The sequence below is a fragment of the Rhinatrema bivittatum genome, chromosome 7 (assembly GCF_901001135.1).
Source record: "Rhinatrema bivittatum chromosome 7, aRhiBiv1.1, whole genome shotgun sequence".
Taxonomy (NCBI): Eukaryota; Metazoa; Chordata; class Amphibia; order Gymnophiona; family Rhinatrematidae; genus Rhinatrema; species Rhinatrema bivittatum.
The window spans coordinates 65,814,579-65,838,371 of NC_042621.1; the positions used below are offsets into that span (position 1 = coordinate 65,814,579).

General features: G+C 44.3%; 2 protein-coding genes across 3 annotated transcripts in view; both read left to right on the top strand.

The window, feature by feature from the left end:
- The window catches only part of GPT2 (glutamic--pyruvic transaminase 2), a 30,850-nt gene extending 23,854 nt beyond the window's left edge, over positions 1–6,996 (top strand). The window contains exon 11 of the mRNA XM_029608467.1: positions 3,160–6,996. Within this exon, the coding sequence (XP_029464327.1) occupies positions 3,160–3,250 (91 nt within the window). The 3' untranslated portion in view covers positions 3,251–6,996. The remainder of the gene's footprint in view (positions 1–3,159) is intronic.
- An 11,601-nt stretch (positions 6,997–18,597) lies between these two features.
- The window catches only part of LOC115096098 (borealin-2-like), a 45,392-nt gene continuing 40,196 nt past the window's right edge, over positions 18,598–23,793 (top strand). Inside the window, exon 1 of one of the 2 annotated variants that reach the window (XM_029610631.1) lies at positions 18,598–18,804. In XM_029610631.1, the coding sequence (XP_029466491.1) occupies positions 18,687–18,804 (118 nt within the window). In that variant the 5' untranslated portion in view covers positions 18,598–18,686. The remainder of the gene's footprint in view (positions 18,805–23,793) is intronic. The other variant, XM_029610630.1, reaches the window with a different exon arrangement.

Genomic DNA, 23,793 nt, shown 5'->3' on the forward strand with positions numbered 1-23,793 from the left:
TTGGCCTTCTGTAAGGGGTGCTTCCCTGGGCATGGAATTCCAACAAGATGGGGCAAATCATGAAAAAGCCCTTCCACTCCTATGCGTCCCACTCACCGGAGATTTCTCATGTTTGTGGTAGAAGGGTGTGCATCACCAGTGCAAACTGATTCCTTTTCAGCTTCTTTGCTGCTCCGAGGCTCTTCATGCCTGGCCCATTGTAACTGTGCAGCTATGGAAGTAGGGAGTCTGTGTGATCTTGTGCATGGTTGAGTGGCTCCTCTGCAAGTGCTCTGAGAGACCTCCATATGATTCAACTTCTTCAGTCAGTGGGGGTTCATCAAGTTCCCCAAAGCCCAAGCTGAGCCCATCCCAGAGAATCCAATTTAATAGGAGCCTGGAGAGACACTCTCTCTTCAGAAGGCCTTTCTTTCATTCGAGAGGACTGGGGATTTAATGGGCCTCATGGGGTCTCCTGCAATGGAACTGAGTCAGCAAGGTCACTCTTTGTCCTGCTGGGGTCACATGATGACAGTGGTCCACATGGTTCCTCTGACTCTCCTTCAATGGCCTGTCCACAATCAGTGGGATCAAGTGCTTCAGTTGTTCTCACCTGATATTCATGAATCCTGAGATGTGGCATTTCGGCAGAGCTTTATGAAACAAGAGTTCTTGCCCTAGGAATTCAGTTGCGTGGCCCAGTACATAAAGTAGTTCTGTCTACCAACGCCTCTACTAGAGGCTGAGGGGTGCACGCTGATGCTTTTTGTGGACCCAAGGAGAGTGGTCTGAAGGGAAAAGTCGTCTGCAGGTGAGTCTTCTGGAACTGTGGGCCATCCTGTGCTTTGAGAGCTTTCTCTCCCACTTGCTGTCCAGAAAATCAAGTGACCATGTTTTCTATAAACCTAGGAGGCACAGGCTCTTTAGCCCTCTGGGCATGGGACCTCCAGGTGACGACAATACCCTGGTAAACTGGCTGAGCAAAGGCCTGCAGCCTCATGAGTGGTCCCTAGATCAGAGGGTCACTGCTAATCTGTTCCTCTGTTAGGGACCACTGGTGATTGATCTGTTCACACCAGAGGCCAACTGGAAAGTCAGTTCTGGTCCCTTGAGCCCCAGCAATTGCAGGTCAGCTCCTGATGCTTTTGTACTACACTAAAGTATATGCCAACTGTATGCTTAACCCTCCAATTCCCCTCATCAGAACTGTCCACAAGAATCGTTTCAAAGCTCTGGCTTGGTTGCGTCAGGTGTAGTATCCTTACTTCCTCTCTTTGCTGATTTCAGCCCTCAATCTCCTCACCCAAGAGGGTGGCGAAAACTGCCTCCTATATCTTCTATCCTTGGATGTTGAGTGCACAGTAGTATCCTCCTCTGTTCCTTCCCAGGAATGCTGAGGACATTCTAACCTGAACTCAAAAAAAAAAAAAAAAAAAAACCTTCAAAAAGGAGGTCTTACAATTTCATGTGGAAGAGATTCTCTGCATGATGTGAAACCAATTATCTGGGCCTCTTGTCTTGTGGTCAGACCTTCTTCCTCTCATCAGGCTTCAGCACCTCAATCAAGGTACAAATCAGTGCCAACATGGGTTATCACTAGTGGGTGCAAGGAGGTCCTAACGCTCTCCATGCTTCACCGATAAGTTCATGAAGACACTGGCATACCAAGCCTCCAGTCGGTAAACCCCCCAATTCGTGTAACCTTTCTACCTCTTGCATTGGCCTTAAACTTCTTACCTGAAAGTTGGTGTTCCTTGTAGCCATCACTTTGGCACGGAGAGTGAATTACAGGCTCTGGTCTTTTATTTGCTCTACCTTCAGTGCGTGGTGTTCGGTTTCTTTTACACAACCGTTCTACATATTCATCCTGTTTCTTCCAAAAATAATACTTGCGTTACACAACACCCAAACAATTGTGCTTCCTACTTTCCTTCCAAAAAATGCATGCAGATAAAGGAGGATGGGTGCTTCGCTCCTCGAGCTGTAAGAGCCCTAGCAGAAAGCGCAGCCTCGTTGTCGTGCTTCACAACTGTTTTTGTATCCTTTGATCCCAACAGGTTAGGAAGGGCAGTTGCCCAAACAACTCTCTTTATGTGGTTAGCAGACTGTACAGCACAATGCTATGCAGTAGCTGGCTTACAGATTGTACTCTTGTCATGGCTTGTCAAGTGCAAGCCGTGGCTTCTCTGAGGGACACTCCTACTGAAGACATCTGCAAAGCTGCTGCTTGGTCATCGGTTCGTACCTTTTGGACAAGGTGTTCTGCACAGCCTGTTCATCTATTAGTACACTGCGCTGGGTGGGGTCTGGGTTGTCCATCAGTCAGTTTTTCCATTTAAGCAATCCTTGGCGTGGGAATTCCTACTAGTTCTGGCTGATTTAATTCAGGCTGTCAGCTGAGTGAAAAGTCGTTTTCATGTCAAGAGGGTTCTCCTTAGACCAAGGCTTCCTAAACCTGTCCTGGGGACCCCACAGCCCATTGGGCTTTCAGGGTATCCACAATGAATGTGCATGAGATGAATTTGCATACACCATGCATATTCATTATGGATATCCTGAAAACCCAATGGGCTGTGGGGGTCTCCAGGACAAGTTTGGAAAGCCCCTGCCTTAGACAGCAGCATAAATCAGTCACACATGTATTGCCCGCTCACCTCCCCCCAGAGAGTCTCAAAGAAACTGAGGGGCTCATGAGTTGGGAGGCTGTGTGCAGGGTATTCCCGCACATGCTCAGAAAGACAGGTCCATGTCTGTGCCATCGGATGTCTCCCACGAGCAGGGCCAGACTTAGGCACAGGGAACATAAGCATGCGCTTAGAGTGCCAGAAACTGGGACCCCCCCCCCCCACCCCCTGCTGATTTCTGAGGGCAAACCTTTCTCTGCCTGTGGATGCTATAATCTTATTGATGGCCCTGTCCATTGATTTTATGGCTGGTTTATCCTGCTCTCTACAGAGGACCTAGTTACTGGTAAGGAAACTCCCCGCCTTACTGCAGGTAAAGCAATCGTCAAACCACATTTTTGTTTTATTTTTTAACAGACATTTTGCGTAAGTATAAGCTTTGTCTAAACTACCAGAATCTTTTTAGTGGGGCAAGCCTGGACCAGTACTAGGAACGGACATATTTTTATGATCTCAGAACTTGTATTTTTTGACTCTGGTTTTGTTTTTTGTCTAGAATGACCATTCTTCCCCCGGCAGACAAATTGAAGGTACTTCTGGAGAAAGTGAACGCCTTTCACCTGCGGTTTCTTGATGAGCATGCGTGAAGAGGCGGCCATTTGTACCCCGAATGCCACGACAGATACCTGCCGAGAGAGAGGGCTTGCGTGCACGAGGAAGCCAAGCCTGGCATTGCACCGGTGGTGGGCTAAACAAAGCATAATTCCTTGCTCTTCCTGGACTGCCATCCATAATGTACAAGGACTTAAAAAAAAAACCCAACTACATTTTTGCTTCTTTCTGTTTTTGGAGGCTGTTTTCTTTGTTTACAACTGCAAAAGTTTATTTTATTCCATGATAAGAGAAGTGGTTTGTCTTATATTTCTGCTCCGTAAGACACAACTGCATTATGTGACAAATTTTTTCATGGACTATTTGGCTATCCTGGACCAGAGAGTCAGGCTGTGACCTGGATATTTGTACAGCAAGTAGCGTGTTTTTTTTTTGTTAGCGTTCGTTTTGGCAGTGATGCCCAGTTCCTGTTGGAAACTGGTATTGGTGGAAATTTTTGTTTTAAACTGGTGCAGGCAGAATTTTCTGGATCCCTTTGGGTACGGCTCTGTGGACGACTTCTTCTGTGTTTCATAGTCTTGTTAAGCTGCCGCGCTGCGCTATGTCTCGGCCTCCTCTCCACTGAAAGCATTTTTATGTGAAGTCAGCTTCAGAAATCTGAAGGGAAAGGGAGGATAGATGAACTCTTGCCAGATATTTCTTGTCAGGTCGTGCTCTTAGGCAGCATTATGTACTGTAATAATGTCAGCAAAACAAATCTATTTTTTTTTTGTTTTTGGGCCCAGAATTTACAACCTGCTCCTTCCTGCTTCCAGTTAAACTGGAATCGGCGGTGTCTATTGGGCAACAGTGCCATGGGCCTTCGTTTGCAACCACCTGCAGGCAAGTGGTACCTCCCTCGGCACACGGAGCCCAGTCACCACAGCGGTGGCAGTCCCCGGCCGGGATTCTTCTTCTGGAACCATGCGGTCATTAGGTGTCGCCGTTGTGCAGTGACTGGGACTTCCCTCGCCAAAAAGGGCCGGAAATGCTGCCTCTGCGGGATTCAAAGCTGGGTTCTGTTCCTGGCCCTGTGCTGCCTTGCAGTGAGAGGATAAAGTGAAGCAAAGCGTTGTGCTCTCCCTCCAAGCTTGCTAACTTTTTTTTTATTTTTTTCCAGCTAGAAGAGCACCAACAAAATGGTTGGGGTCATCTGAGACCATCATTAGTCTAACACTTACTTACTAGCCTTATTTCTCTCAGTTCCTGTATTTTCATGCATGCAGTGGGATAAAACAAGGACTGGCTCCCTCTCTGTGTTTATCATCCTATCTTCAGCAAAGATTTTTGTTAGGTTAATATGGTGGCTCTCTCTATTTCAGAGGACAGCATGTTATGGGTTTTATAGCTTGCAATGGAGACTTATGTTTGACCAGTAAAATAAAGACAAGGAGTCTGCACTCCTGGCTCATTAAGAAAATATTAGGTAGAAAAAAACTTTTTTTTTTTTTTTTTAGTTTGCTTGTTTCCGGCTTCTATTTTGTTCATACAGGGACCTGTACTGTGGAAAGCGCCTGTTGCCTTACTGCCCCCCCCATCATTAGAGGGCCAAGAACATCAGGGCGCTGCTATGCTGTTCATCATTGGTGCTGCCACCCTTGAGCTATCTGAAGTAGGTTTCTAGTGTGAGTGGGCTGACGTGTGGCCTCTGGGACAGAGGAAGGAGTGGCTTAATGGCAGCGAACCTTTTTTTATTTGTGAACAGCTTCTATTGGGCAACCTACCTCAAATTCTAAAATCAGTAACGCAAACTGATTTGGAAACAATTGCATGAAAAGAGAAACCCATTGCAGTAAAGGAATTAATAAAGTGAGTGGTACAAGGCCACTCTAAAATGGGGTAAGGCTCTTTTTTAATCACCTAGAGCGAAGCCTAAAATGACTTGGCATAGAGGAATTGTGATATCACCCTTCAAGTCCCCACTGTCATTGAAAAAAATAAAATTAGTGGGTTTTGTAGTGTAGTGTTGATGTTTACGCTGGAGTATCTTAATACTTACATTACATTGTAAGTTCAGGTTTTGCTTTTTAATGGAGGTGTGTTATCACGTGTTGAGGACATTCCTGCATGTCAATATCTGTCTGCTTGCTGAACTGTACTAGCCTGGGGCCAGTTCTCCATTTAGACTGTAAGGTTGTCACCTTTATAAAGGATGCTTGCTCTGCTGTGAGTGGGGATGTACTGCTGCTAGGCCACGGTGCAGCTCGACAAGGGTCTCCCGCCACGACCGGAGGCTGCGTCATAACGTCACAAATCGGAGGCCAAGCCCCAATTATTTTAGGAGTAAGGGAGGACGTTTGTGTCACTTTTTTTTTTTTTTTTTTTTTTTTTTTTTTATTGCCTTGCTCATTTTGTGCAGGTATGCGCAGACACACAAATATAAACCAAATGACTGGCGATATTAAAAAGCTTAAGCACGAGTCTACAGCCCTTTTATGTTTTATTACCCTTTGGCACCAAAAGTCATGGTAAGGTCTGAATCTTAAAAGCTGGAAAGAATAGATAGATAAAATCTCAAATGTGGGCATATTGTAGATACCTGTAGCTTTCTTAGGCAGCCATTTTGAACATCCATATACTAAAATTCTAAGATTTTGTGGTCACCTTCACTTACTATAATCTTATTTTTGTAACTTTATGATTTTTTTTTTTTTTAAATGGGAATGGTGTCTAGTTTAACACAATAATAGTGTTTTATATTTTGTCTGAGTTAAATTTTTACTTGATTTGTGTTTACAAACTGGTACTCTTGAAAATGTATGATAGTTGGGCTATGTTTAAGGCCCTCCATTCTGTGAAATTCAGAGGTATGTAAACCATTATGGGGAGGCATTTAGTCCCTGTCATGGGACAAAGGTTGAATGTCCTCTGAGTCAGCTCAAGTAAGAGAGAATATCACAGGCCAAATGTTGACAAGGTAAACCACCAAAATGTAATGTACAGATATGAACTAGGGGCAGCACAATATACATTATGAAGAGAAATTGTAACAAAATTAAGACATTACTGCAAAAACTATTCTGGCTTTTTAATTTATTTGCATACATTTAATTTTGTTGAATTTTTCTTTGAAGTTTTTTGTTTTTTTTTTAATTGTTCATTATTTAACCTTGCAGTGGTTTTTTGACTGTATGGTTTCCCATCTTATATTGTGCAGGCCAAATATCTGCAACAGCTCCTCTGTTTGGTTGGCTTAGGAGTTTTCTAGAACAGTAGTCTAAATGCACACTTTCAGCAATGTGAGGCCATGGAGACTGTGTGCATCTCCCAGAACACCAGAAAATGGGCCTTAACTTATTTCCACCTGCACTCTCTCAATATGAGGCCTCTTAAAATACCGGGCAAAGGAGCTTAACAAGCCAATCTGCTTCTTCAGTCCATTGTTACAGTTAACGGGATTCTCCTGTACGAGGTTTACGTGTTTGGCAGACACTAAAATCTAGAGTTTAAGAATACTAATTTGGGGGAATGGATGGTGGTGATCAGTATAATTTAAATCAACTATAGTAACTTGTTCTGTTTATGATTTTTTTTGTCTTGAACACTAAAAGGAGTGTGGGTAATTTATTTTTCCAGCTCTTATTTATGGAGCCTTTTCTAACTTGTCACCTGCTGTTTCTGAACGAGCTTGGAGATTACCCAGGTTTTTGCTGTACTGGTGATAAGTGTAGAGAAGTTAATGTGCTGCTGTTTACTCATGTGGGGGACTTGCTAATAAAGGCCATACCTGTTTTCTAGTGCATGGAGTGAAGGGATTCTTTCTTTTTTTTTATTTTTTTTTTTCCCATTGTACATTATTCAAAATCAATCCCATGTTTTGCTTCTTTATTTTACTATGCAATTGGCCGGGTGCTCTTTTTTTTTTTTTTTTTTGCCATAACACTGTCCTGCTCCAGTGGGATCATTTGAAACTAGGGCTCTAATCTGGCTTTTTTTTTTTTTCCCCTGTCTTCCTTTTAGTCTGGTCCTTGCAGTAACTTTGTGCGGTCAGAGCCCCCCCAGACCCTCTCCTGGACCTCTGTTGCATTCATGGGCCCTAAATCCATCCAGCGAGTGTGAGCATTGCACGATGACTGGACCTCTCTTCCCAGGAGTGACTACCAAACCTTCTTCCCATCAGCCCTGGCCCGGGCCGACCTACGGCAAGGAAAACCCATCCCAGGACTAGGAGCCAGGTCTTACTGAGGGTCATGTGCTGGCAGTGAGCATGGGGCTGGTCCCTGCCATGACGTTATTCTTATTTATAACAAATAACACCCCCGCCCCCCCCCTCCACATTGAGTCTGGGTGAATGAATTATATCCTCAAACTGACCATTTAGGGATAAAGCAAAATCACTTTACTAATTGCCCCCATAAATTCTTAAGATTAGTGTGGGTGAGAGATGTAAAAGGAACTAATCCAGTGACAATGATTTTTCATTGAAAAGATTTAGAAAAAAAAGATGCATTTAAATTTTTAGTTTTTACTAAACCTCATGGTGACTTTTATAAAAAGGTTTATGCATGCAGATTGGCTTTTGAAAATTAGCTGTGGAGGGGGCGGGGAGAGGATGTGCTTTTGCCAGCCCTCGCAGTAGGGAGCAGGGGAAAGAAATTAGGAATGTGGTTTTTGTTTTTTTTAAAATGTGCATAAATCTACACACAGTTAGACCTACACATTCTGTGTACGTGCGTATCGGCACAACAAGGGAACTTTTCAGCTTGGACTTTGGGATGTAAGTCCACTTTGAAAATTCAGGCTGAAGTCTGAGGGTACAAAGAAGCTGCAGCTTTTCAGCCATATGGGGGTTGCCGATAATGAAACACCCTAATTCATATAAGTGACAAAGACCAGAAACCTCTCTGTACATAGGCCAAGTGTGTTTTCAGCCAGAGATAGGACTTATTAAAGAAGAAATATAAATCTGGAAGAAACCTAGCATGTAATCTAGAGCAAGAGCCAATCCCAACCTAGATGGCTCTTTAGCATGGAGATACGCATCCTTCCATTTTTTTATTTGATTTCTATTCTATTTTTTGGCAATTCAAAGTGGATTACATTCAGGTATTGTAGGTATTTCTGTGTTTCCAGAGAGCTTGCAACGATTTTCAAAGGTGTTGTGTGTAAATGTAACATGTTACTGTAGCAATTTTCAAAAGCCATTGATGTGGGTAAAGTGAACTTACAATTGTATAACCTACTGACAGTTCAATAGCATTTATTATAGCTATTTTCAAAAGCCTACATGTACATGGGTAAACCTGGTTTTCCTAGCGTGTGTAGCCAGATGGACTTAGGAGCAATGGCGTATTGGCTCCCCTGCTAGCAGATGGAAACAGTCAGTCAGGTTTCAAAGCTGCTGTCACCTTAGATATACCCCTGCAGTGAACTCAGCCCTCCACTATCTCTGTCTCCTAGCAGATGTGGATGTGTTTTCCCTACACCAGCATTGGTGGTATAGCGGGATTGTAGTACTCAGTAGATGAGGAAAATGTACCTTTTAAAGTGGAGAAAAGATAAGTCCTGCAGTGATACCTTAAGGTCCCTCCCCCAGTTAAGAATTCCTGAGCCAGTTTCTGAGATCCCTGGTAAATGCTAACTAAGCCCAGGCAAATAAAAAGAGAAGAGGATTCCTCCTGATTCACCAATGTGGAAGGGCTTTGGTAAGTCTTTCCTCCGGTCTCCTTGCTCTGTATGACGTACAGCCAATGTTCCTGATCCCATTGGAGCAAGGGAAGGGGGCTTTTGAGCAGGTTGAACGTCAGACTCTGTGAGCACTCCATGTCGCAGCACCATTTTGCAAGTGGTTTTGTGCATCGCCATTACCTTCCCCATATACCCTCAGTGTGTGCGGTGTGGGCAAGCTCTGTGTACGCACTGTTCACTTAATGTGCATAAGTGTGCACGCATATACAGGTGCTTCTAGTTGCGTGCTTCGGGACAGATCTATGCCTACTCAACTTTGTGCACTCAGCTGGCTGTCATCCAGTCACATTTTTTGCACAGTTGTAGCAGCAAAGAAGTACAAGCCACACTTTGTGCTGCCTACCATATTAGGGCTATACAGAACATTTTCCAAAATTATGGTGGTTGGGGTGGCAACACTGAGGAAAGAAGGAATCCTGGTCACCCATGCTTGGATGACTGGTTGATCTGGGTGAAGTTGTTAGAGGACAGGCTCCAGGTGACCCACAGGGTGCTGTCCCTGCTTCAGGAGCTTGATTGGGTTGTGAACAGGGACAAGAGCAATCTCAAGCCCTCCCAGTCATTAAAGTATCTGGGGGTGTGGTTTGACACTAAACAGGACAAGGTCTTCCTTCCACCCTTGAGGATAAGGAAGATGATGGCCAAGTGTGCCTGTTGCCTAACACTATACACCCCGGGGTATATTCAGGTCCTTGGTCTGATGGCATCAACCCTGGAGGTAGTACTGTGGATGATGGCATACATGCATCCACTCCAACACTCCCTGCTGTCACGTTGGAATCTGCTGTTGCAGGACTATGCAATTCACATACACCTACAGATGGAAGTATGTTCTCTGCTTCAGTGGTGGCTGCAAGAAGCCCACCTGAGCAAGGCTATAAGCCTGTCCCCTCTGGAATGGCTAGTTATCATGATAGATGCAAGCGTCAAGAGGTGGGGAGCTCACTGTCAGGAACTGGCGACACAGGGGGCATTGGACCAAGGAAGGGGTGTGCTGGAACATAAACTGCCTGAAAGCCCAGGCAGACAGATTTAGCATGTCTACAGTTCAGTCACAGACTTCAGGGTCAGCTGGTCTGCATAACATCAGACAATGCAACAACGGTAGCCTACATCAACAGCCAGGGAGGAACCAAGAGACAGCAAGTGTCTCTGAAGAAAGACCACCTTGTGGAATTGAACCTACAGATGATCTCTGCCTCCCACATTGCAGGAAAAGACAACATCGGAGCAGACTTTCTAAGGAGAGAGAGTCTGGATCCTTTCAGCTGCTCGTAGATGGCTGGGGCCTCCCAGCCATCTACGAGCTGGCCTTATCTCACAATGTGAAGGGCTCCAGAGTCTTCAGTTGCAGAAGAGATCAGCACTTCCTGGGGATTGATGCTCTTTTTCAGGCCTGGCCAGAGGAGGACTTACAGTATGCCTTTCCTCCATGGCCCAGATGCCCATAGTATGCAGACAGGCGGAGTGTTCTGGTGGAGATCTCCCCCCCCCCCCCCCCCCCCCCCATTATGCCTCCCTCTGCATAGTGACCTGGTCCAACAAGGTCTGATCCTTCACGAGGATCCAACTCTGTTTTGTCTTATGGTTTGGCCCTTGAGTGGGCTCACTTGATGAAGCGTGGAGAAGAGACGGCTGAGGAGGGATATGATAGAGGTGTTTAAAAACATGAGAGGTCTAGAATGGGTAGATGTGAATCGGTTATTTACGCTTTCGGATAATAGAAAGACTAAGGGGCACTCCATGAAGTTAGCATGTGGCACATTTAAAACTGATCGGAGAAAGTTCTTTTTCACTCAACGCACAATTAAACTCTGGAATTTGTTGCCAGAGGATGTGGTTAGTGTAGCTGTGTTTAAAAGGAGGATTGGATAAGTTCTTGGAGAAGTCCAGACCTGCTATTAATTAAGTTGACTTAGAAAATAGCCACTGCTATTACTAGCAACAGTAGCATGGAATAGACTTGGTTTTTGGGTACTTGCCAGGTTCTTATGGCCTGGATTGGCCTCTGTTGGAAATGGGATGCTGGGCTTGATGGACCCTTGGTCTGACCCAGTATAGGCATATTCTTATGATATTTGGTGGTGGTAATTTCCACCTTGTTCCATGCGTGGAAGTTCTCAACGTCCTTAGGGTATTTGAGGCCTGGTGCAAGGAACGTGGGGTTGCCCCTTGGATGTCCAAAATCCCTATGGCTCTGGAATGTTTACAGGATGGCCAGAATAAAGGGTTGTCCCTTAACTCCTTGAAGGTCCAGGTAGCGGCTCTCTCCTGTTTCAGAGGCGAGGTGAATGGAACCCGCTTGTCTGCGCATCCGGACTTGGCCCATTTCCTAAAAGGAGTTAAATACCTTTGACCACCCTTACGGTGGCCGGTTCCCCTCTGGAATCTTAATCTAGTATTGGACTTTTTAGCAGGGCTTCCTTTCAGCCGCTGCACAATCTATCCCTGCGCCTATTTAATGCTAAAGACTGTGTTTGTGGTGGTGATAGGCTCGGCTTGTCACATCTGTGAACTACAGGCATTGTCGGGAACCATTCCTCCAGATAACTCCAGGAACATTACAGCTTCGGCCTGTTCCTTCCTTCTTGCCCAAAGTAGTCTTTAGAATTTCACTTGCATCAGTCCATTTTCTTACCGTCTCTAGATGGACTCATGGACACTGAGGACTATCACCTCCTCCGCCCTTTAAATGACAGTAGGCTTTTAGTGCGGTATGTGGAAATTTCGGAACCGGTGCACAAGATGGACCGCTTGTTTGTTCTTCATGGTGGAAGGAAACAAGGCGAAACAGCTTTGCAAGCTACCAGCGCTCGGTGGATCAAGAAAGTGATTACGGGTGCTTATGTAGAGGCAGGAAGCCATTACCCTTTCAAGTTAAAGCTCATTCCACTATGGCCCAGGCCTTATCCTCCATGGAAGCTAAGCTACTGTCTCTTGTCAATATCATCGGCTGAGCGGTGCCGTGGTCTTTCTTGCACACCACCTTCTCCAGGTTCTATCGGCTGGACATTCAGGCCCGAGACGATGCAGCCCTTGCAAGGGCGGTGCTAACGGGACTGCGAGCAAAGAGAAGAAATACACATTCCTAAACTGACATATTCTGACTCTTGCACCCCTTGTCATTCTCCCTCCATGTCTCCATCATCCTTCACGTCTCCCAATTACTCCCTTTCAATCATCCACTCATAGGTCCCTGCCATGCATTCCTGACCCCTTCCCCAACACATTGTCTTCCCTGTGCTCCCTCTCCACTGCTTGACTCTGTCTACCCCCCTCCCTTCCTGCTCAGTAGCCCCCACACTTCCTCTCCCTTCCACATCTATCTTCCCAGCAACCCCAACCTCCTTTCCCCCACTTCACAGGGCGAAGAGATCAGTAGCAGCAGCCTCACTCCCAGACTCAGCAGGGGAAGGTAAAGCTTGCCTCCCATCAGGCCCAGGAGTTGTTAATGTCTCGCTCTGATCTGGGTGAAAGAGGAAACAGCCTCCCACTGGGCCAGAAAGAGGAGAAGTAAATGAGCGAAGCCTCCCATCAGGCCCAGTACAGGAGACTTCAACCACCCGGGCTGATAAGGAGACAGCTGGCCCTGCGCCTCACCTGTTGAGAACCACTGAGTTAGATAACTGGTGTCAAATTACAAATGTTGTAACTCTAAACTGTTGTAAAACGAAATGTCTTAAATGTACAGGAAGTTCTCAGCTTATCTACAACTCCACTGTAAGATTTTTTTTCCACAGAGGCCAATCTACTTGTCTGCTTTTTAGGTTAACTGTAATAAATCTATATGCATAGAGCGGAGACCACATGTATGAAGATCCATCTTGTGTATATTTGCTGTGACTATTCTGAAAATATGACTGGTTAAGAAGAACATAAGAACTTGCCATACTGGGTCAGACCAAGGGTCCATCAAGCCCAGCATTCTGTTTCCAACAGTGGCGAATCCAGGCTACAAGAACCTGGCAAGTACCCAAAAACTAAATCTATTCCATGTTACCATTGCTAGTAATAACAGTGGCTATTTTCTAAGTCAACTCAATTAATAGCAGGTAATGGACTTCTCCTCCAAGAACTTATCCAATCCTTTTTTAAACACCGCTATACTAACTGCACTAACCACATCGTCTGGCAACAAATTCCAGAGTTTAATTGTGTGTTGAGTGAAAAAGAACTTTCACCAAATTAGTTTTAAATGTGCCACATGCTAACTTCATAGAGTGCCCCCTAGTCTTTCTATTATCTGAAAGAGTAAATAACAGATTCACATCTACCCGTTCTAGACCTCTCATGATTTTAAACACCTCTATCATATCCCCCCTCAGCCGTCTCTTCTCCAAGCTGAACAGTCCTAACCTTTTTATTCTTTCCTCATAGGGGAGCTGTTCCATTCCCCTTATCATTTTGGTAGCCCTTCTCTGTACTTTCTCCATCACAATTATATCTTTTTTGAGATGTGGCGACCAGAATTGTACACAGTATTCAAGGTGCGGTCTCACCATGGAGCGATACAGAGGCATTATGACATTTTCCGTTTTATTCACCATTCCCTTTCTAATAATTCCCAACATTGAAATTCTACCCTGATTTAGCAACTATAACTAGGTTGAGGAGAGAGGAATTTCTCGCTATGAGACAGAAAGTTCAGTCTTTGGGTTATTCATTTCTCCTCCAATACCCTTGCAAATGTCAGATAAAAAGAGGAGAACAAGTCTTTACCTTTTTTCAAATAGATCAGTTTCAAAAATTTCTGGAGGCACAAACTCCAATTACATCATCCCCTATGGATCCAAATGATTAGGACAGAGAGTAGAGAATTCAGTTGTGAGCTATGTTAAAAGTTTATTCCTATAATTTTATTATTTCCATAAAATAATTCTCCTTTTGTCTTTAGACTCAGCAATGCTTAACTATTTGCCTAAAAATTGTTAATTTGTCTGATACGGAATAGTTGTATTTAATTAAGAGGAGATTTTTCTTTGTTATATGATTTTTTCCCTTGGAATCCTTATCAGTAATAATTACCATTTGTTTACATCTACGATGTATTAAAAAATTTATAAATAAAGAATTAAAATAAAATAATTCCCAACATTCTGTTTGCTTTTTTTGACTGCTGCAGCACACTGAACTGACAATTTCAATGTGTTATCCACTATGACGCCTAAATCTCTTTCTTGGGTTGTAATGCCTAATATGGAACCTAACACTGTGTAACTGTAGCATGGGTTATTTTTCCCTATATGCATCACCTTACACTTATCCACATTAAATTTCATCTGCCATTTGGATGCCCAATTTTCCAGTCTCACAAGGTCTTCCTGCAATTTATCACAATCTGCTTGTGATTTAAATACTCTGAGCAATTTTATATCATCTGCAAATTTGATTATCTCACTCGTCGTATTCCTTTCCAGATCATTTAAAAATATATTGAAAAGTAAGGGTTCCAATACATATCCCTGAGGCACTCCACTGTCCACTCCCTTCCACTGAGAAAACTGCCCATTTAATCCTACTCTGTTTCCTGTCTTTTAGCCAGTTTGCAATCCATGAAAGGACATCGCCACCTATCCCATGACTTTTTACTTTTCCTAGAAGCCTCTCATGAGGAACTTTGTCAAACGCCTTCTGAAAATCCAAGTATACTATATCTACCGGTTCACCTTTATCCACATGTTTATTAACTCCTTCAAAAAAGTGAAGCAGATTTGTGAGGCAAGACTTGCCCTGGGTAAAGCCATGCTGACTTTGTTCCATTAAACCATGTCTTTCTATATGTTCTGTGATTTTGATGTTTAGAACACTTTCCATTATTTTTCCTGGCACTGAAGTCAGGCTAACCGGTCTGTAGTTTCCCGGTTTGTCTCCAGAACAGGACTGAGAATCGCTGACCTAGGCTTCCTCCAGCTGTTGCTCTTCTCCAGCAGGTCTACTGCCTTGTCCTCGACCGTATTTCCTATGTCCTCTATGCTTTGCAAAGTGCATCTTCTCAGTGTGCTAGGGCCTGAAACCCCCTGCCTGAGCTCCTCTTCACCCTCTGCATTCCAGTACTTGTTTGTTTTTGATTTATATTCCATCTTTCCAGCACTTCAGATTGGATTACATTCAGATACTATAGCATTATGTCAAACCACCTGTATTCTCTACCTGCCTCTCTTTGGCCTGTTTTCATAAGGTGCTGTACTTCATCCTGCATCCTTACCATGCACTATTCGTGAGTCTACGTTCTTACCTCTTCCCACTCCCTGGCAGTTTCCTCTTGCTCCTTTTAAAGCTTCCAGCTTATTTGGATCTGTTCTCTATTGGACTAGGGTGCTATGAGCCATCATTTGCAAGTACCTGGGTTTGGGTTTTTCCCCCCCCTTATTTTACATTCCTAGGGCCCCTACCCCCAAACTCACCTAACCCAGTCATTGCCGTGATAGTCTATCTGGAACCCTCCCAATCATGAGCCCTACATCTGGCCACTAGGTGTTGCTCTGGTATGATGACCAGACTTCACCTCACCCCCCTACCATTTCCTGTGCATGCAGTGTTACAAGAGTTGGGTAGCCTAGGGAGTAGGGTAATCTGACCAGGGCCTTTGTTTTTATATTTGTAAAATGTATTGTACGCTGTTCTGGTTAGCCTTGTGCTGGGTGAGTGGTCTACAAAAATTTTGAAATAAATAAATGAAAGTCATGAACTCTGAATGGCAATGTAGCCCTGCCACCGAGCCACGCTGCTGCCCCACCCCCTTTTGTGACTAATAAAACAATGTACTGTGATTGCATTACATTTCCTCGTTAGACTGGTTGCACCAACTTTAAGAATGTATGACTGCAATTCCTCTTGTCTAATGTTACTCAGTTACTTATAGCACAGTGGGTAAAAGTGCTTCATAAATTTGCAGATACTAATTTAAAAAATGCACAACATTCACAGTGCTGAGAAATTAGAATTTTCTGAACTATGACAAATTCGTTGCTTCTTTGATATGCATATATATGTAATATCTAGTCTGGAGTAATAGTTGCATGAAATTAAAATACTTAGCTGCTACTGTATATTTTGTTTATTACCACTTCAGGTGTTCTGCACATGCTCAGTAAGATATCTTTATATCTGGATGCTTTTCCTACCGGTCTATGAAGAAGCAACAACATTAGAATACACACCTTTCCTGGTCACCTTTTCAAGGCTATATAGCTTCAGTGAAAGAGTCAGTAATGATCATTACGCCATAAACATGGCATTGCAGAGCAAACATTCAAACTTCCTGACAAAATTATTGTACCCTTGTACCTAGCCCCAAGACCATAGTTGATTCCGGAGGAGAATATAGAACATTTCCAGATCAATTTGCATCGAAAACTGAACTTGTGTGGAAAAAAGCCAGGGAGGTGCATGACCCTAAATACATGCAGTAACAGCGAGGGATCTCTCTTGTACACAGTCTCAATATGTGCTCTCTAATCTCTATTCAAAAATCCTTTATCTGTGACCACAAGCCATAGGCCATAGCTCTGGTTACAACAGAGAATTTGATCTTGCTGTATGCAATGTGCCTTCATTCTCCATACTGCAGCACACTGAGCTGACGATTTCAATGTATTATCCACTATGATGCCTAGATCTTTTTCCTGGGTGGTTGCTCCTAACAACCACCTGCCATCGTGTAACCAAAGCATGGATTATTTTTCCCTATATGCATTACCTTGCACATGTCCACATTAAATTACATCTGCCATTTGCATGCCCAATCTTCCAGTCTCGCAAGGTCCTCCTGCAATTTATCAGAATTTACTTGTGATTTAACTACTCTGAATAATTTTGTATCATCTGCAAATTTGATAACCTCACTTGTCGTATTCCTTTCCAGATCGTTGATAAGCACCGGTCCAAGTACAGATCCCTGAGACACTCCACTGTTTACCCTTTTCCACTGAGAAAATTGACCATTTAATCCTACTCTCTTTTTCCAGTCTTTTAGCCAGTTTGTAATCCACGAAAGGACATTGCCTCCTATCCCATGACTTTTTACTTTTCCTAGAAGCCTCCCATGAGGGACTTTGTCAAATGCCTTCTGAAAATCCAAGTACACTACATCTACCGGTTCACCTTTATCCACATGTTTATTAACTCCTTCAAAAAAGTGAAGCAGATTTGTCAGGCAAGACTTGCCCTGGGTAAATCCATGTTGACTGTGTTCCATTAAACCATGTCTTTCTATATGCTCTACGATTTTGACCTTTAGAATAGTTTCCACTATTTTTCCCGGCACTGAAGTCAGGCTCACTGGTCTATAGTTACCCGGATCGCCCCTGGAGCGCTTTGGGCAATGTTATCCGTGAATTATAGTGCAGATCCAAAACAACCAACAAGGGCTGTGGAACACCTTTTTGGTTGGGAGGAGAGGCCAAGGAAATCAAGTCCTGCTCCCTCCTCACCGCCTCCCCTCCATCAATATCTCTCTCTTTACCTCTCCCCCTTCTCTCGCCACCTCTCTTTCTCCCCCATCGCTTTCTCTTCATTTCTCTCCCTGCCATTCCTTCCCCCCACTCTCCGCCCATGCTGCTCGGAGGCAGGAGGAGGAGGAGAGGCAGCGGTGCCTCCTGCTGTTTCCTCTTCCCTCTCTGACACTGGGGACAAGGGATGAGTGAGAGCGTCTGGGATACGGATAGGGAGAGAAAGAGAACTGGGGGGTGAGGAGGGGAAGCAAGGAAAGGTCTGGGAGGGAATGGGAAGAAATGCAAAGCGGATCAGAACTGGAGCGGACATCATCCTCTTTCTTTTCTGAATCCCACCAAGATCTTAGAGCCTTCCTCTGCTCTCCCCCCATCCATGATCTTCCCTCCTCCTATCCCCATCCCCACACCATACTCTAAGCCCTGTCTTTCCTTCTCCTCCCTGAGATCTCTTTTCCTTCCCCGCGATGCCCAAGATCCTCCACCCAAAAAAACTTCCCGAATAACAAAAAATAAATTATACAAACACATAGAAAATTCGAAAAACTATTCTTATTACACAAAATAATTCAGATGTCTGCACACACGCCCAAATAATTGCTGCAGAATTTTCCATCACTGCCTGCAAAATCTGCTCAGTCCATCGCAGGAAACCAGAGGCACTGGTAATAACCATAGGACCATGTAAAAAGCAGGAGGATGAAACTTTCTGTTTAAAAGCTGCTTAGTGACGAAAAATCCCCTTCAATCCCACAGCAATGAGAGTGTTAGAATGTAAAACTAACAAGCATGCACCCACTCATAATGAATCAGAAGAAGTCACTTCCAATAAGTGACCCTTGCTGGACTCTGAAAAGCTCGGTCGGTTATTACTGAAACGCTATAAATAACGCGGCTCCTCTGCCATTGATTTTTGCAGTTTATATCGTAATCCCGGAATCTGTTAATAATGATTTTTTTTGTTGCTTTGTATTGCTCAGCGTGTACTTTATTTTGGATGTTAAATTAAAAAAAACAAACAAAACGAACAAGATAAAATAGCTGGGCATGAGGAAGAAGTCACCCTTCCTCCCACAAACGGCGAGGCAGGGAGGGAAGGTGCCAGGTGGCGCTGAGTTGCCCCTCCAAACCCTCGCGTTTCCCCCCGCCCCCGCTTTATTCTGGCGCCATTGCGTCTCAATAATGCTCGAGCGGGAAACAGAGCCACGCGCTCAGCCGCCGTTCCCGCCCCCGCGGACGACGGGGCTTAAAGCCACTCCCCGGGGGGTGGGGGAGGGGAGGAAAGCGAAACAGAATGTCCCGCCTGGGCAGGAAGCGCGCGGGCAGCCGCGACCAGAGCGAGCCTGGCGACGCCCTGCAGGCCCAGCGGCGGGAGAAGATGCGCCTCTTCATGCAAGACTTTCTGCACCAAGGTAAAAATGAAAGCCCCAGACCTTCCCCCCTAAAATATGTTAAGGACTAAAACTGCTGCCGTGCTCGGGCCGAGCTTGCTTTCCACGGGCCGCTGTACGTTAGTTTGGTTTGCGCTTCCGGGGTCGGGAGCGACCTCCTCTGGTCTGGCGGGGAAGGCTGTTGGAAGCAGGAGTGCAGCAGCAGCAGCAGCTGCAGGTGAAATTCCGGTTTGCAGTCCCTGCTGTAAAAGGGGGCTTCAGATCCTCCTCTGCGAAAGTCTCTAGAGGCTGAACCAAAGGAGCAGGAGAAGCCTGCAAAGTCTTTCCTTCCTCGCCCCATTCTTTCTTAAGAGCTTTCCTGCTCCATTGGTGCAGCCTCTTTTTTGCTTTGCAAATGCAGGACTGTCTGGCATGTGCTGGGGGCTAACTTTGCAGATTTTATATGTAAGATTCTAGCTAAAACTATTTTCTAACAACCGAGGTTTTGGAGGCAGGTTACATATTTCATCCTGAACCTGGTTAGTGTTGCAACATTTTTTTGGTGTGGGGTTTTTGTTTTGTTTTTTTTTTACTACTGTGATGTAAGTGGTTGAGGCTGAGCCTGTGGCTCAGGTGCTGGGGGCCTGGGCTAGGACTCTATCACCTGCCTGTCTAGGGCTGGTCAGGACCTGCATGTGTCTAGAAGCCGTGTGATCAGAGCTAGGGAGGAAAGTACTGGCCAACAGGTGGTAGGGAGGGTGTGTGTTACAGGAGATGGCCCTCTAGTCCTTGGCTTGACCTGCATGGTTCAACTTGAGGGATTACCAGTGCAAATGTATTAGGCATGCTGGGCAACACCTTGCTTCCCTGCCTCAGATTTTTGATAACTTTTAAATTCAAGATCATGATGACACGCCACCGCCTCTCCCTGGGCAATTGTGTGAAAACACATAACTGGATATCCTACTCTTAAATGTGACAGATATATAATACATTGTAAATGAAAGGGAACTCCTAGTGGGGATATATTCAGGTTGGTAGATCTGTGAATGGATTATGCCATTTGCTGTGGCGCTCTCTCTCTTTTTAGGAGTTGGGCTCAATGATGTAATAGAGGGTTTGGTCAGAGAAGGCTGAGAAGATTCTAGTGAGAAGGATGGGTGGATTAAAAAAAAAAAATAAAACCAAACCCTATCTTTGCCTCTTTCCTCCATAATGAATTTAGAGGAGCGCACACAATTCCTTGTGATAGCGTTTTTAATACTGCACTATGAGAAATGGCTGCTATTGGTTCCCACAGAAGGATGGCGAGTGTCCTTGTTCTCAGAGAACAAACCTCACCCTGGTTCAGATCGCGCTCCAGTTCAAGGCGAACACAGATCCCCCCATGAGAGAAGTGAGTGTCGGGCTAATAGCAACCAGCATTGCGGAAGGAGAGGCGGAGGAGGCTGGCCATTCAGTGCTCAGCTCGGTGATTCAGGAGGGGAGGCAAAAAGTGTGTAGGAGAAACTTAAGCATTTGGGAATTCAGGTGCAGCAGGGCCCAGCATCTATCAGAGGGAGTCCTGAAACCCAGAAAAAGGAGTGAAGGGATTCCAGTACCAGCACCGATCAGTAAGTCCTTGTGAAATCTCAGCACCTGCATTCGAAGATACTCAGTCAAAATGCCTTGGGCCCTTGAGATTAAGCTCTGCCCTCTATTTGGAGAATCCACCAAGGTTGCAGGACTGTCATGACTGAGCCCTAGTACAGAGTATACCTCCTAGCTATCGGGTGTGGGAGTGGGGACATGTACACAATCTGTGCTTTTCATGTATTAAACATTTAAAAAATCATGTCTGCCTGCGTGTCATCTGATTTGTGGGGGATGCCTGTAAAAATGAAAAATCGATTCCTACGCTTCTACATTAAGAGATCCATACTGCAGTACTTCAGCTAATCTCTGGATGCTTCCCCTTATAACTACAATAAACTATCCCAAAAATATCAATTACAAAAAAAAAAAAAAAAAAAGCCGAAGCACTACTAATAATTAGCACCAAATTCTGTAAAGGATTAAAATGTTAGAACAAGGATCTCAACATGCTGGGACAATCTCAAGACTTGTTGAGATCCATCCAAAAGTCTTTTCAGTTATTCACTCAGCTGTAAATACCAGTCCAAAATAGTAAATTTTTGTGTCACATGGTCTGCCATTTTTGAGAGGATTAAAAAAGCATTTTTCAGGCCGATGCTTAAGTGGACTCCTTTGGGGGAACTCGGCAAGAGACTGTGCTGTATCCAGATATGAGCAGTCCATTAAGTTAAGCATACTTAACTTGTCCTGGTTCTTCTCGATGTGGGAGTACTGAAACTCTAGCTAGTGTTGACAAGGAGGCTTTAGTTGCATATAAAGATCATAAGAAATGCCACACTGGGTCAGGCCAAGGGTCCATGAAGTCCAGCATCCTGTCTCCAACAGTGGCCAAACCTGGCAATTACCCAAACATTAGATCCCAAGCTACTATTGCTTATTGATTACCGTAATAGCAGTTTATGGATTATCCTTGGAACTTATCTCTAGCATGCCCTGTTGTTTCACTTACCCAGTCAATATTGGGGTAATTGAAGTCTACCAAGCAGAAACATGAAGCAAAGGGAGCTTGCACAACAATCAAATCAACAAGTCCAGCGTGCAAGAAGCAATAATAAAGTTCATCAATAATTTTATAATAGATTTTTAATTGAACCAAGAACTCAACTATTATTCATGGCAACTCCATATATCTTCAAGGATACAAGTGAAAGAGTCCCCCGACACGGTCCGTGTTTCGCGGTCGCTGCATCGGGAGGGACCCACAGAATTAGTTTCATCTACAACATATAAAGAGTGATAAGCGATGAACCGTATGAATGGCCATTCAAAATTAATACAGAATATAAGAAAGCATACCTTATGTGTTCATCCTGGAGCGCATCGGCTCGTACATTAAGTCACTCATTTAAAGAAGCAGTTTGGCGCCAAGGACAGGAAATATCGCGATAGTATCACAAACAATCGCGATAGAATCACAGATCACAAATCAGCATAAAACCACGCCCCCACTGTAGGCAATTCAGCTGAACAAGAACCACTCAATATCTTTATTAAGACCTTTTGGATGGACAGAAGACAGTTTGAAAATCCATTTTTGTTCCCGTCTACCTAGGATTTCAGAATAGTCCCCTCCCCGAAACGGGGGTGTCACAACCTCCAAAACTGAAAATCTTAAATCAGTAATGCAATGATGATGTTGGACCCAGTGTGTGACAAGGGGTTCATCCATCCTAAGTAGACGGATATTCGAACAATGTTCTATAATACGGGTCTTGACCATCCTCGAGGTCTTACCCACATATAGTAAGGGGCAGGGGCACTGTACAGCATATACCACACCCCGGGTGGTACAGTCCGAGCTATTCCGTAACTTAAACCTGAACCCAGTATTAGGATGAATAAAGGAGTCTGACAGGGCAGTGTGGCTACACATAGTACAATGACCACACGGGCCATGTTGACCCTCCCTGCTCTCCACTATTGGTCTGTTAAAACTGGCATGTACTAGCTGGTCCCGGAGATTATTCCCTCGCCTGAAAGTGAACCGCAGCGGTCCCTGAAAAAGCGATAAGGACAGATTTTCCCAATGTCTACGGATCATTGCTGCAATAGCTTTGCTAGCAGTAGAAAAAGGTAAAATACAATTAAAGCACTGATTCTCATCAGCCACAGAGGGAAGAAATAACCAATCCCAATTGGTGTACAAAGCTCTTTTAAAAGCCTTTTTCACCACGCGGAGAGGATATCCTCTATCCAAAAACCGCTGAGACATCAGCTTAGATTGTTCCACAAAATCAGTGCGGGATGAGCACAAACGCTTTAATCTTAAAAATTGCCCCGTGGGAATGTTATCCTTCAAAGGTTTAGGGTGACAGCTAGAATATGCCAGTAACGTATTCCTATCAGTTTCCTTTCTAAATAGGGTGGTCACATATTGGTCCTCTTCTACGGAAATGATATCAAGAAATGCAATTTTTTCAGGATGAATACAGAAATTAAACTGAATGTGTGGGTTCAGAGAATTTAACCAGTCAAAAAACATCAAAAATTGAATATCTGTCCCTTTCCAGATGATTAAAATGTCATCGATGTACCGTAACCATAAATCAATAAAGGAGAACCATGCAGAAGGATACACCAGTGAGGACTCATACTGATCCATATATAGGCAGGCGAGCGAGGGGGCCATAGTGGCCCCCATTGCCGTCCCTTTGATCTGCTGATAATAATGCTGATCAAACATAAAAAAAATTTTTGTAAGAGCAAGAGTGGCTAATTGTACCAAAAAGTAAGTAGTCAGCCGGCGAGGGGCCGGACGTTGGTCCAAAATGGTTTCAATAAGCTGGAGAGCTTCTAACTGAGGAATATTGGAATATAATGAAATGACATCCAGGGTAACAAAGAAAAAGCCAGACGGAGGGACAGTTGAGTTTGACAATCTTGTGATAAGGTGTGCAGTATCTTTCACATAAGATCTAATATTGGCAACAAATGGTTTTAAAAAAATATCAATAAACTGTGATAATGGCTCTAATAGAGAGTTAATTCCTGAAACTATGGGTCGACCTGGGGGGTCATTGTACTATGTGTAGCCACTATGTGTAGCCACACTGCCCTGTCAGACTCCTTTATTCATCCTAATACTGGGTTCAGGTTTAAGTTACGGAATAGCTCGGACTGTACCACCCGGGGTGTGGTATATGCTGTACAGTGCCCCTGCCCCTTACTATATGTGGGTAAGACCTCGAGGATGGTCAAGACCCGTATTATAGAACATTGTTCGAATATCCGTCTACTTAGGATGGATGAACCCCTTGTCACACACTGGGTCCAACATCATCATTGCATTACTGATTTAAGATTTTCAGTTTTGGAGGTTGTGACACCCCCGTTTCGGGGAGGGGACTATTCTGAAATCCTAGGTAGACGGGAACAAAAATGGATTTTCAAACTGTC